Raw genomic sequence first — 14,758 nt, forward strand, 5'->3', positions numbered from 1 at the left:
TTGCTACATGTTTACTCTCTGTCTCTGGCACTAAGTTACAAGAGAGAAAGGACCATTTCTGTTTGGTTCAACCACATCATCAAGTATGAGTCCTGGCCCGAGTAGATGCTTAATAAATATTTGTGAGTGAATGAATGAAACTTCCACAGCAGTTTGTATGGTTGGTCCATGTTGAGGCTTAATAAATGATGTCTGATGGGACCATTTTTAGTCCTAAAATAACCTTCTCAAGCCCTACCACCATTGATTATGACAAAACAACCAGCATACAAATAAACAACTCCATCACTAGGTAGTCAACACAACAACAGTAAACACCTACTAAATCCACAAACCCATTTAATGAACCCATCCCTAAGTTATAGCAGCCAAATACTAAAAAGGCAATAGCAGCATTATTGACAATAGCCAAGAGTCAGAAACAACCCAAATGCCCAACAATGGATGGATGGATAAACAAAATATGATCTATCCATATCATGGAATGGTATTCAGTCATATAAAAACAATGAAGTACTGATCCATGTTCCAGCATGGATGAACCTTGAAAACATTCTGTTAAGCAAAAAACAGACACAAAAGGTCATAAATGGTATGATCTCATTTGGGGGAAAAATACAGAATAGGCAAATCCAGACAGAAATAAAGCAGATGGGTGGTCCCCAGGGTCTGGTGGGAGGGAGGAATTGAGGACGTCTGCCTAATGGATACTGGATTTCCTTTTGGGGTGATGGGAATGTCTAGGAGTATATAATGGTGATGGCTGCACCACATTGTGAATGTACTTAATGCCACCGGATTGTATATGATAAAATGGTTAAAACAGTACATTTTATGTTATATGTATTTTGGCACAATAAATAAGGGAGGACAAGCAATAGAAAAATTTTAAATTTTCATTATTTTGAAATTTTTCATTATTTTGAAAAATCTCCAACCCTAACCTGCAAATCAGTGAGGTACCAGGTAGCAAAGCTAGTCAATGGTTGCTTTGGCTACAAGAAATATATCATGCTTCAAACCAATAAACTTCTTCGCAAATACCAGTTTCTCAGAAGGCAGAAGAAACAGGCCCAACTGCCTTGCACCTATAAAGTGTTCTGGACTAGAGGCTGGACGTGTCCAGGCTTCTAAAGAATTCCACAGAACAAGTTTTCCTAAATGTACATATACCTCTTACGGTATGCAGGGTGTGTGGTTATTTTAGGTGGTACATAAATAAACACTGTGTAATTTTCATCGTTATTTTTGTTTAGGGTGGTTGTCCTTTATGAATAGCCAGCAATACTAGTTTCCATGGATGGTGGTGATAAAGGGTTTCTTTTCAGTTTGTTTGCTTGTTTTCAATCCATTTCATCCATTCATATGCAATAAATCTGACTTTTTGGTGCATAGAGGTGTGTCACCTCCACCATCAAAATGCAGAACAGTCCTGCAAAATTGACTCCTGCTGCCCCTTGGCAGCCTAGGCCACCCACAGCCCCGGGGGCTCTGAAATAAAAACCATGTTAGGGACTCAAGCCACAACATGGGTGAATTTCCAATGAATTTGGCTAAGGAGGGCTGGGGTGGGAATGCGGAGTGGCTACAATGGGCAGGAGATTCATTCTGGGGGTGATGGAAATATTCCTAGACTGTAGCAATGGTTGCACAATTCTGGAAATACAATAATAATCGGTGAGTTGTCCACCTCGAATAGGTGAATTTCATTGTACGTAAATGGTATCTCCATAAAGCCATTAAAAAAAAAGGTTATATTGTCACAATCTCATAATCATAGTGTATGATTCCCCTCAGATGACATAATTCCAGAAAAAGCTAAACTATAGAAGCAGAAAAGAGATGAACGTTTCCCTTTACAAATACATGCGGTTAATGGAAAATGTGTTGATTTAAATCAGTGCCAGGAGAAGATGCACGTAAGTAAGGGGAACTAGGCGGGGCTGGGATGACAAGGATGAGCTTAGAGGCTGCTTTGCGGGAGGGAGCCTCCCCCCTCCCACCCCCCCACCAGTTGCATGGAGGTGCGCCCCGCTGTCATTCCCAGAACCTTGGGGTCCCAGCGCGCCCCCTGAGGCCAGTGCGCACTTACTGTGGCGGTGCCCGAGACGGTGTGCGCGCTCGTGTCCGCTGCGCTCTGCTCCGAGTGCGACTGCGCGGCAGGGTACAGGTTTAACGTGTGCTCGGGAACGGTGGTCTGGCCCGTGTACTCTGGCGCGGGGTGGGGATGAGGGGCCGTGTATTCCGCGGGGATGCCGTTCTGAGGGGGGGCAAACTGGGCCGAAGCGTAAGGCTGAGCCATTGTGTCAGGGGCAGCTGCTGCTTCCTGATTACCCTGGAAAATCAGAAAGAGAGATAGGGAGAGAAAACCGTGAGCGGGCACCAAGCAGAAACTTTCCCCCCCACCAGGCACAAGGACAACTGCTCCCCGGATGCTTCGTGGGTTTCAGCACGGTTGCCAAGAGCCTGAGATGGATACATCCCACTCAATCTTCACTGGACCCTGTAAGGAAACAGTAAGCATTGTAGATAGAGCCCCATTGTACAGATGCAGAAATCGAGGCTCTGAAGGGTTGAAGACCCTTTCCCAAATCTTCCAGCCTAACAGCCAAACACTGTGAGGGTCTGCGCTCTCCTGGATTGGGTTGTTCTGGCAGATCTTTCTAATTTCATTCCCGTTTTGGGACGTGTGAGCATGTAGTTGTCGCTGGTGACAGCAGAGCCTTGATTTGATACTTAAAATGCCAAGACCGATTAAATTGCACGTGTGTGTTCTTGAGAGGAGAGACAATTCATGTAAGCATTTGAATTTAATCAACATTTTATGTGATTTGGCTCACATAATGGGACGGGGGTGGTGGTCCTTGCAATGGTCACAGCATGTGTGTGTGTGTGTGTGGTGTTTGATGTTCCCAGTGCCAACATGAAGCAGCTGATGAAAATTCAGTGCCTAATTTGGACAAAGATGGCCTTCTGTGATTGTCTCATTTTAAGTATCTCTGCAAAATGCTGGACTTAATTCTTAGCCTCATTAATCAATGCCTGCTCCCATTCCCTGACTTACTATTTTTTTTATAAGCAGAGTATTATGTAACAATTCGCCCTTCACATCTAGGCAAAACATGCAGTGTGATACTTATAGGCAAGTCAAAAGAAAAAAAAAAAAAGAATTCAAATGCTTCCATTTCAAGAAGCATCTCTCTCTCTCTCCACCCCGACTCCCATAACTTTACTACCTTACACACACACAAACACACACACACACACAAGGCATCAGGGACTGTAACCCAAAGGTCTAAATTTTCCACGGTCTTAAGAAGAAATGGGATTGCACAGTCAGAAAGAGGAGAGAGAGAGAGAGAGAGAGAGAGAGAGAGAGAGAGAGAGAGAGAGAAAGCTTAGCAATTAAGCACACCAAATAGCTGCCTCTCCCATTGTCTGTGGTCAGTTAGATGTGACTCCAGCCCTCCTATAACGATACCAGGGCAAAAGTGTCAGGACTGCTCACATCTCCTGGGTTCCCGCCACCAACATTTGAGAGCTTCTTCAGCCAAAGCAACTTGAGTGCAGCAAAAACCATTATGACAGAGAAGGGGGAAGAAAGTTTATTCTTAGAGCAGTGCAAGGAGCTGTGCATTTGTTTAGAAGGAACCTTAATTAGAATGTTAAAGATGACACTTGGAAGAGAACGACACTTAGGATAAGTTTAAAACATTTTACAAGTGAAAACACTCCCCTCAGGCCCTTTCCTCCCCCAGACTAATTTCTCCAAATGTCTGTGCCATCGGAAGCAAAAATAAACAGCCGTTTCTTTCTTGGCAACGTGTTTTCATAGCACTTGGGGCTGAGCGGGTCTGTCTGTGCTGGGGTTGGATCGATGGGCATGGAAAGTTAACGGCATCCGTCCTTGGGAAACCGCATTTACTGTCATTGCCGTTCGCTGTTCACTCCTCTTCAAGGACAAGCCCGGTTTCCTTTTAGGGGCCACTTCCACTCCCAGTCCCCACATTGTGCAGATGTGGCTGGGCCCATCTCTGGTTACCTCTAGACGTGGTCATGTTACCCTGCCTGGCTAACCAGAGGGCTCCACTCTTAACGGTCACAGTGACTTGGGCTTATGACCATCTACCTAACCCCTAGCAACTCCAGTGAGGCTTAATCCTGGGACTTGGCTGGAGTTTGGGGAGGAAGTTCTTTCACTATGATGACTGGCAGCTGGAAAAATAACGTTAAGCCTGGAGCTGCCAAGAACTGCCTCTTGAAGGGAGCCTCCCTAAAGCAGAAGCCAACGCAGAGGAAAACGGAGCCCAGAAATGGAGAAACAGATCAACTGAGTCCTGCTGACATCACTTGAAGTCTTGGATCCAGCTTTTCCTGCAGTGAGTAACACTGCTGTTTAAGTTCCATGAGTCAGTAAATGTCTTATTTAGTGTAAGCCAGCCTTTCCGTTACTTGCAACCAAAAAGGTCTTGACTAATACCAGAAAAAATCCTCTTCTATATATAAGCCGACTAGCATTCTTCTCTTCTACAGGGCTGCTCAAGGAATACATCCTTGTGCACAGAAAAGTCCATACAGATGCTACTTCCTTCTGGCTGACAAGAAACCCTAGAAACTTTGGGACCTTGAGAACGCTCCAAAGAGAAATTCACTGGGACAGATTCCACTTCTGCCCAAAGGTCTGTTTCAGCCTCCCCTACCTCCCACCTCGCTTGTCTCTGACTTGAAAAATAGACTTGTGAAAACTCCAGGGGAGCATGAAATGATCACAGGATCAATGGTAGAGAGAGATGGTCATAAAAGACAAAGCTTTACTTTCTCCACCTTCAGTAGAAACACTTTCACAGGTACGTATGTGCCCACGTGGCCTTTCCTCACTGCAAAGCAGTCTCAGGAGGAGTGAACCAATCCTACAAGCTGCAAAACAGCAACAGCTGCTTGCTAGGATCTGACCTCTCTCTGTACTGGAGCGGGAAGGGCCTGCCCTCAGGAAGCTTATGGTCTCTCCATCCTCTCGACACCATCCCGTCTTCCTGTTCACTGCCTCCTCTGCTTTGGAATTCCTCCCCTACTCCCTTCCCTGGCTAGCCCTCCTTGCCTTCTCTTTGAGGTCCCAGATCAAGAGCTTCCCAGCAAGTCTTCCTTGACACTTAAACCACATCTGTGCCTGCCCTCTACACTCCACTGCAGCTTGTGGTCACCTCCCACGTAACTCCAGGTACCGCTATCGCCTGCTGATTAGCCTGTGAGTGTCCTGAGGGTGGGAGACTGTGTCACATTCTCTGTTCCATCTCCAGGGTTCAGCAGCACGCTGGCTGCAAAGTCAACATACACTGGTGTTTCCTAAGTGAATGCATACTTGGCTAGTGGACTCTGGGCTCTGTCAGGCTTAACTGGCAACAGGATGGGGGTGGGGGGATGGGAGAGGGATCAACAAACGAACCCTGGAAGAAATCTGGCCCGTGACTTGTTTTTGTAAATAAAGTTTTATTGGGACACAACCATGCTCACTGTGCTCTGATGGCAGAGTTGAGTTGCTCTGACAGAGACCATATAGCCCACAAAGTCTAAACTATTTATCATCTGGACCTTTGCAGAAAAAGTTTTCGAATCGTTGTGGCAGAGTTATCATGAAATATGGGGACATCAGTTCAGATGCAAGAGGGAGGAGATATGGGGATATATGTATGTGTATAGTTGATTCACTTTGTTTTAAAGCAGAAACTAACACCAGTGTAAAGCACTTAAACTCCAATAAAGATGTTAAAAAAAAAAAGCAGCTGTTGTTGCACAGATAGTTTGGGCAGGAAATACAGTTGGTGGTGAAGTAGGGAGGGAAAGGGGGTGCCTTCTACCTAAACCAAGGAGGGGGCGGCTCAGCCAGACTTGGAGATCGGCGGCATTAAGGTTGGTGGAAGAAAGGTGCGGTAGAATCTTTTCCAGAATGTGCTTTCTATCACCAGGTCTCTGCATTGTATACACACGTGCCTCACACTCAGCAGAAGTGGGCTTGTGAGAAGACCTAGGATGGCTTCAGACTTCTGTGCTCCACCTGAAAGGCATCTTCTTCTCCAAACCAGAACTCAGAGAACAAACCGAGCGACACTCAGACCTAGTGGGCACCAGGCACGGTGCTGCATGCTTTGCATCAGGAGTCCTTAAGCAGGGGGACTGCTCCCCAGGAGACATTAGGCAATGACCAGAGACACTTTTGTTTCTCACAACTGAGTAGGAAGGGGTACCACCAGCATCTAGTGGGTGGAGGCCAGAGCTGCAGCTAGACACCCTACGGTGCACAGGACAGCGCCCCCCATCCACAACCAAGGATTATCTGGCTCAAAGATTAATAGTGCCAAGGTCTAGACTCTCTGCTTTGCATGCACTGCATCTCGGATCCCATTTTAATTTGTTTTGAAGGCGACTGTAGCCCAGAGCTGGTAAATAATATTACGAGGTTGCAGCCACAGGTACCTCCGAGGGAAGCCAGGAGCTGAACCAGAGCCCGGGTTTATCCCACGCCAAGGTGTCCCTCATCTGGAAAGAAGATCTCTGATGGGGAGATGCGTTTCCAATTTTAAATAAATAAACCGCTCTCTGTCATGTATACCGTGACCCTGAGACCTGTTTTCCACCTGGTGGCATGTTACACCCAGTGGGGAAGTCAGGTGCTAGGGTATTTGATTCAAAGAGGCCAGGGTTCCAGTAGCCAGACTGGGGAAGGCGAGGGGTAACGCTTGGCGTATTAGAGCAGCAGCCTGGGAAACTTCTGCCACCTCAAGCCCAAAGCCTGGCTTCCGAAGGCTCTGAGGCTACAAGGGCCAAGGGCAAGGGCCAAGTAGGGGCACCACTGGAGCCAGGGCAAACCACCAACCTCTACCAAAACTTATGCCATTCTGGCAAACCACGGGTGCCTGCCTCTAGAGATGATGTCCATGGTAGCCAGGGAACCTCCAGGTAGCATTCAAGTCCATAGAACTTGGGATGCACTCCCATTCCTGGAGTTCTCAGACAGATGTTGGTGGGACCCCACACGGTTACTTATTAACACTGACAGCCATTCCAGAGGAACCCTAATGAATATTCCCAACATTTGCCCTTTGGGCTAATTACAGCTAATATTTAATTAAGATCACTGTACTTCCTCCGGAATTATTTTTCACCTTCAAAGGGCTTCGGAGATGTCTTTCTTTCCTCCCTAGTGATGTTCCTGGATACTTAGCTTGGCTAAAATGGATTTTCTGGAAAAATATATTCACATTATGGGCAGCTTTTCCACTCCAGGTCAAGGCAAATCTTGGGCACGTGAACAAGCTCCTGCTGGAAGGCTGAAGCCAATTTCACACTGGTGGCAGTGACAGGCAACAATTATTTGGAGCATTCTGGTTAGACATTCCCTCATTTGCAGAAGCTGCCTTCTTTCTTCTACTCTAATGCCCACCCACACTTTTCCCTAAATAAGGGGAACGATCACAGAGATTCTGCTATTTACTGAGACAGGGTGCTTGTTGCTGTTCTGAGTTGATGGGGAGGGTGATTCTGCTTTGCATGTAGCCCCACATTATCAAGGGTGTGCTTCAAGTGATTTTGCAAACCTAGCATCTAATTTTCAGGGCCTGGATTTTGCTGGGTTGCTGCCGAATACACAAAAGTGGGGGAAAGAAACCAAGACCTCATGTTTTAAAACCCACCGTTGCTGCTGCAGAACTGGGTAGGAGCTTGAAATCAAGAACATCCATTAGGATAAATGCAGAAGAAACTTCTTCGTCCTCATACACCAAACCTCAATTAGAACAGCAACCCAACAGCAGCCAGATGATGACGTGGGACCCCTCATTACCTGAGACAACCCGACAGGTAGTTTGTACTCCGGTTACAGAGAGAAAAAGGATTATTAAAATGCAACCAAGTCTGATTCACCAAAGGAAAAAAAAATGCCATTTCAATTTAAATATTTTACTGAAGCATGAAATAGCCAGGATATTATTGCTATTTTAAGACAAATACCGTAATCTGACCATTAGCATAGTGTGTGGACTCTGCTGCATGCAGGCATTCAGAGAGACGTCCCTCAAATACAAGGAGAATTTCCTTGGTCACTAGAACATCCTACACCCTTAATTTTCTCAGGAGGCAGAGTCAGAGAGAAAATGGGAGGTGCTTTTTTTGGTTTATTTTTAGACATCACCTTTCTCCCATGCGTGGCCCTTAGCGGTTTAATAAAGTAGTTTTGGGAAACTAAAAATCGAACCAAGAGAGGCAGCCCATCAGACTTGGCAAAATATTTTGGCTCAGAGTCTAATGCAAACCACATTTCAATTGCAGAAAATAGTCTTTACGTGGCAGAACTTGAAATGGATTTATTCTTTTCACCGTAATTGTCTGACTTTCACTGAGGGGGAAAAGTGCCTGCCAAGGTGGACTTTAAGTATTTTTCTTTCTCTTCTGTATGTGTATGTGTGTTTTCTCAGCTCTAACTGTGAAACTTCTAGAGCATCCTTTCTCCTTTTGCTTCTGGAATTTATTTGTCCCCAGTCCACTTCTTGCCCCCCCCGCCAAACCTCTTCTGGCCTAAACACAGCCCCTATAATGAAGAAAGGCACAGGAATGGTTCAATCCTCATAAACCAGCTGATTACATCTGTCTGCACCGCCTAGGAAAGCAGCCTCTCCTGCCACGGGACCCCCCATCAACTTGGATTTGCAGGAGGAAACTATCCATTCTCCATTGCCTGCAGTTTTCCGTCTTGCTGACAGTTTGGTTTACTTTAGTTTCTTAGCCTGGTCTGTTCTACTTCTCTGGCAAGAAACGGCATATTTCTTGAAGAATTGCATATTCAGAGAAAGCCTCCACTGCTGGACGGAAAAGAACTAAACTGCATCATGCCCCCGGGGGCATGGAAACCAAGAAGGAAAATGCAAAATTACATCATTAACCTGCTGGTTCTAAGACCGGCTCAGTTCCACCCATCAAGCAGAAAAGCCCGCGCGCGCGCACACGCACGCACACACACACACACACACACACACACACACTCGGTTGAAAATCCTTTCCTCCCCCCCACGCCCCCCACCGCCGGCATGATTCAAGGAGCAGAATCCACATCATGGAGAGAATAACAGAGACTTAATACAAGGAAAGGCTTCCGCTTCATTCAAATTACAATTTCGAGTAAAATAGAAAATGGGGGAAGAATACCTGCTGTACCATCCTGCTTCCTTTCTCCTCCATAAACTTAGCAGCTGTTCTAGTGTCACACCACAAATCATCTGCCTGAAGCGAGCCTCGATTGCGAGCCAGGGTGTGTGCGCTGTGCAACGTGGGGACGGCGGGGGGTGTGGAAGGGGGGCGCCGAGGCTGCCTGGCTGACCTCCCCTTCAACAACTGACTGCTCCCCAAACCAGCCCCAGATGGGACTCCTTCCTTGAGCCTGGCCCATCAATCACAGCTTGCCCCTCCTCTGGCCCTTGCTCTCAGTTTCAGAGTACACACTGAGCAGATGATTACATAGAAGAGGAACGGGGAAAAAAAAAACCCACACAGCACTCGACTACATTAATTGCTGTTTAAAAAACATTAGAAATGCTATCCTCTGCGCTGCCTGGAGCTGGAGTTTTTCATTACTAAACTAAATATATGGTATGCAAAGTTAGGGAATCCACTGGGAAGCTTGAGACTATCCTATTTTTTTAATATTTTCAAGGTGGGGGGTGCACCAGGGGGATCAGGGGAGGAGACAGAAGAGGGATGAAGACAGAGCTCAAAGAGATAAGAGAGATGGTGATGGGTAAATTAAAAAAAAAAATACCGTGAGAACATTGCGGATAAACTTACAACAAAGCTGAGTGGTTAATTGTAAATTGATCTTAAAATAGTCATGGGCCAGTGTTTGGAAGATCTGGAGGCCTGGCTGTTTGTCAGACTCACCGTGTGATCTCAGACAAGTTGTTGCAATGCCCTGGGCCCCAGTTTTTTGCTTCTGTTTAATGGGCAGCATGACGAGTGACTTCACAGCGTAATTGTGAGAAGATCATGTTAAAAAATCAAATCACAGGGAAACAAACACGGCACCCTGCCTCATAGGATGCGCTATAGAAACAGATTCATTCATCACAAGCAATAACGCGGTGAGCGGAATTCAAAGCCATCTTTGTCCCTAAGGACCAAACAGGCAACAGGAGCAGCAGGCTTTCAAGAAAGGAACCCACAGTTGACCACAGAACCCCAGGGGTGATCAAGGCCATGAAGGAGAAGCAGAGCCGTCTTGCTTTTCCCTTGTCTTGAACTTCTGTCTCTCCCTAGCTCATTGTTTTTTTCTTCTCTCCCAATAAGCAGAAATAAAACCTCGTACAAAAAATCCCCAGTGATTTCAATGCCAAATGCTGCCTCTTCATTTAAAGCTACAAATACTTAGTTCCTCCTCTATTATTAAAACTACAACAACCACAGTGAAATGTCAACACAATTTCAGCTTTTATTTAGTCATGTCTTTCTGGCTCGTCGAGGGAGAGGTTTCAAGAGTCCCATCCACCATTCCCGTGGACAGCTGCTTATCGCCGAGATGCCTGCTTGGAAACGAGACATCTCACTACACTGGAGGGAACGGATGGGGTTTCTGAAGTGATTAAACTTGTAATTAAATTGTATAACAGAGGAGGAGGTGAGGGTAGAGGAGGCTGCCCGGAAGAATTCCACTTTCCTGCTGATCTGTCTGGTGGTACTAGTCCAGGGAGCCCCTGGGTGATTTGTTTGTTTGTTTTAAATTCCCAGCTCCCCAGGGTTGGAAAGAAAATCTGGATAAACAGTATTTGTGCCATCCTTACATTTCCATTTCCAATCACACTCCGGGGATGCCTCTAATGCAGGATTAAATTAAGCAGCCTTTTCGGGTTCCTTAAAGGGATGTGTCAGCTTCCCTCTCAGAGCCACATCGTCAGAGGACCAGAGCCCCTTCCTCACAGGCCTCCTGCCCAATACGTGGACTCAGCAGTCATTCCCATGAGCCATGAGCTCCTTGTCCCACTGGTAACTGAAAAGCTAAACTTCTGTCCTTCAACCAAAGTATAGGGGGTCTTACTTTCTCCTAGAAAGCAAAAGGGATGAGACCGAGACAGACAAATTCCCTGGTGAAGGATGTTCTGGGAACTGATAGAGAAAATGCAAAAAAAAAAAAAAAAGTCAAAACACCCAATAGAGAAGAGTGTTTCAGGTGGAAACAATCAGAGTGATGTAACAGGACATTGTTCCTTAGCCTGTGGACCATCAGGTCATTGGGGTGTCCTTACAGAGCCAGATGCTAGGACTCCACCCCAGACCCACCGGCTTAAAATCTCCAAGGGCGGGGTCCAGGCTTGGGCACTGTGTAAAGGTACCCCAGATTATCCCGATACACTATCTGGGGGGGAAATATTATGTGTTTTTCAAACTGTAGGTGTGAACCCTTGGGAAGTAGAACCCATGTAGGGGTTATCACACCAACATTCTTTAAATGAAATAAACTATACCACACTGGGAAAGAATAGAAAAGAGTAAGGAACTGTTTCATGAAACTTTTATGTGGGTGAATTGGGTTGTGACATAAAACCTTTTATGGATTGCAGTAAAATAAATAAAATAAAAAACACTATGCTGGGTAATTTCCCTGTTTGTTACCTTCTAACCTTTTATTGGTGCTGTGACTATGGAATCAGAGACAAGTGTTGAAAAGCCAGGAGCATAATGGTGGAACTATTGGCAAGTCATTCAGCCTCCATGTACCCTGTTTCCTCATTGATTAATATAAATCATAATATATATTCTTCTTCCCGATGAGGCTCTTGTGATTCTCTAGGGATAAAATCTACAGGAATGCGTTTTATAATCTAGAAAGCCCTGTGAGCATATATGCCCCATTGTGGGGATGAAATTGGTCCCCCTTCTGGTCCAGCAAAGTGCTTCCTCTGGAGAACACATGGGGAGGTGTGTTGGATTCTACTGTGTGCCAGGCACTTTAATCCCTACAACCACCCCCAAGAGATAGATATTATGGTCTCGTTTTTTTTTTTTTTTTTCGGTACGTGGGCCTCTCACTGTTGTGGCCTCTCCCGTTGCGGGGCACAGGCTCTGGACGCGCAGGCTCAGCGGCCATGGCTCACGGGCCCAGCTGCTCTGCGGCATGTGGGATCTTCCCGGACCAGGGCACGAACCCGTGTCCCCTGCATCGGCAGGCGGACTCTCAACCACTGCGCCACCAGGGAAGCCCATATGGTCTCTTTTAAAGGTAAGAAAATTGAGGTTCCAAACAGGTGAAAAAATATTTCCCAGTATGGGAGTTAGTAAATTAGGTAAGTGGCAGAACCAGAACTTGAACCTGATGTGGTCTTATTGAAGAATTCCTGCCACTGAATCCGTACTAAGATGAAGATGGAGATGATTGATGATGATGATGAGGTGGAGGATGGAGATGATGATGGTGGTGAAGATGATGGTGATGAGGATAAGGACACTTGGCTTGGGCACTATGTACTAGTCATTGCTCTCAGCACCGAGGATACAAAATTCACCAAAGCAGCCTTGCTTGTTTGTTTATAATTATTTTACTTAGTGAGAACCCAATGTGGTACATACTGTCACAAAAAGGGAGGTGGGGTTACTTCCTCCTACTCACACAACTAGCTACCCAAATCCACCAGACATCCTTCAACAGTTGGAGATGGGTTCAAATCTGACCTCAATTAGGTCAACATACAAACCTTGGTTTCCTAACTACACTGGCTTACAAAAAAAAAGCATCTCTTGGACAAAGAACTCTGAAATTGCTCTGAGGCCATAATTCACAAAAAACAAACAGACAACAAAGATAACAGGAATCCATTTCACAGATTCAAGTGAAAGCAATTTGTTTCATTTCACTTTCCCAGCCTCAACCAGGGAAGCAGAGAGAGAGAGGCCAGGAGCCATCTTGCTGCGGCTGGCAAACACCAGCCCCAGCTACACAAACCAGCTGAGTAGGTGGCAGGCTTGCAATGATGAGGTGTCATGTTTGCAAAATGTTCCATCCTGACTTTCCATTTGGAGCCCCAGAAGGCAGTAGAGGTTGTTTTTCTCAACTCCTTGAAACTTAGTGACAATGAAATATTTATGGCACTGTGCTAGTCAGTAGCCTTGATATGGTTTCTTATGAGGTGATATTTCCAAAGAGAAACGTGCTTATCTCAAAAAAATTTGCAGCCTCTGGAGCAAGTGAAGTTCCCAGCCAACAACACCAGGCACTTAAGAACATGGGTTTTCTTATCTTGCTCACTGCAGCTCCAGGGTCTCAGAGGGCCCTGACTTGTCCTTTAAAATCCTTGTCAAAGTCTGACATGATATACATTTTGATTTTGACATTATGTATATTTTTATATTACATATATTTTGAGGTCTGTCTCCAACTAGACTGTAAACTTCATGAGGGCAGGAACCTCTGCTGTTTTTCTCACAGATGTTGCTTTGAACATTTCAAAGAATAACACGCACATGTACATATTCAAAATGTTTTGTGGCATGAAAAGTTCCCAAGCTAGTCCCTTTATCCCTACTAGGACCAAGACATGCTCTGACTCACCCAGCACCTCAGCACGCTGAGAAACAAGGTCAAACCACCAAATGTTGCTCTGCACTGTTGAAAAAAATTTCCCCGTTGAAACACCCCAACATCGTACTGAGCGATTTCTTGTTGGAAAGCCAAGAAGCATAGGGTTTCACCTCTCTATCTGTGAAATAGCTGTAAATGCCTTATTATTGTCCATTATTAATAAAAAGGAGCAGCCAGAGCAGCTGTTATTCATTGAGTTCATTCTAAGCATTAGACCATGGTAGTCACTTGATATACATTATCTAACTTCATCTCTACAGGAACTATGTTTTTACTAGCCTTATTTTTATCACACCCATTTCACAGATAGAGAAGCAAAAAAGTCTGGAAGCTAGTAAGTGGCAGATGCAGACCTCAAATCCATGTCTTTCTCCAAAGCTGAAGTCCTTTCCAGGATGCTATGACTGACCTCTTTGTTGGCTGAGGGGTGATATCTGTAAGGGTTATGGTAGAACAATTCAATCACAACATATTTTCTGAAGTATCCCAGCCAAAGTTGGAGGTTCCCCAAAAGGCATGAGATCTTGTTCTTGCCAAACCAAGATGCAGGACCTAAGTGGGTTAACGGTGCTCATGACGATGACGGCGATTAAAACATTACTAATAACAACAAGAATATAATTAGAACGGCTCTCAACATATGCTTTCCATTGCCCTAAATTTTGTATAAGTGTCACTCCTTCAATGCAGCCTCAGGATGGGGACACAATCATCATCTTCATTTTATAAATGGGCAGCTTTGAAACACGAAGCAAAGAATCTGGGTCCACCCCAATAGCGCATGCAGACACTCATATTTGGACCAATCCAATTCTGACTCCAAAGTAAGAAGTTGGAAAACAAATCCAAGGAAGTTGCTGTCTCCTTCATCCAGTTTCGCCCAGTGGTAACCTCTCACATAACTATAGGAAACTGTCAAAACCAGGAAATTGACATTGTCGGACCAGTACTCTACATGGCTGCGAGCACAAGGGGAAGTTAGGGCAGCAAAAGTTCAGCTGTCATTTTTTGCCATCAATACCATCACCTCATGACCATTGCCCTCTATCCTTGAGTGACAGCTGGAGCTGCCCACCACTGTCCCAAATATAGCGGTGGAGACAGAAGGGCAGATAAACTAATTGACAATCGAATCAAGCAAATATA

General features: G+C 45.4%; 1 protein-coding gene across 2 annotated transcripts in view; it reads right to left on the reverse strand.

Moving 5' to 3' along the window:
- RBFOX1 (RNA binding fox-1 homolog 1) overlaps window positions 1–14,758 on the reverse strand; it is a 381,057-nt gene that overhangs the window by 178,435 nt on the left and 187,864 nt on the right. The window contains exons 1-2 of one of the 2 annotated variants that reach the window (XM_060079322.1): window positions 9,196–9,361; window positions 2,093–2,335 (exon numbers count right to left, since the gene is read on the reverse strand). In XM_060079322.1, the coding sequence (XP_059935305.1) occupies window positions 2,093–2,335; window positions 9,196–9,228 (276 nt within the window). In that variant the 5' untranslated portion in view covers window positions 9,229–9,361. Of the gene's footprint in view, window positions 1–2,092; window positions 2,336–9,195; window positions 9,362–14,758 lie in introns of those variants that run through there. The other variant, XM_060079321.1, reaches the window with a different exon arrangement.

The sequence above is a fragment of the Mesoplodon densirostris genome, chromosome 16 (assembly GCF_025265405.1).
Source record: "Mesoplodon densirostris isolate mMesDen1 chromosome 16, mMesDen1 primary haplotype, whole genome shotgun sequence".
Taxonomy (NCBI): Eukaryota; Metazoa; Chordata; class Mammalia; order Artiodactyla; family Ziphiidae; genus Mesoplodon; species Mesoplodon densirostris.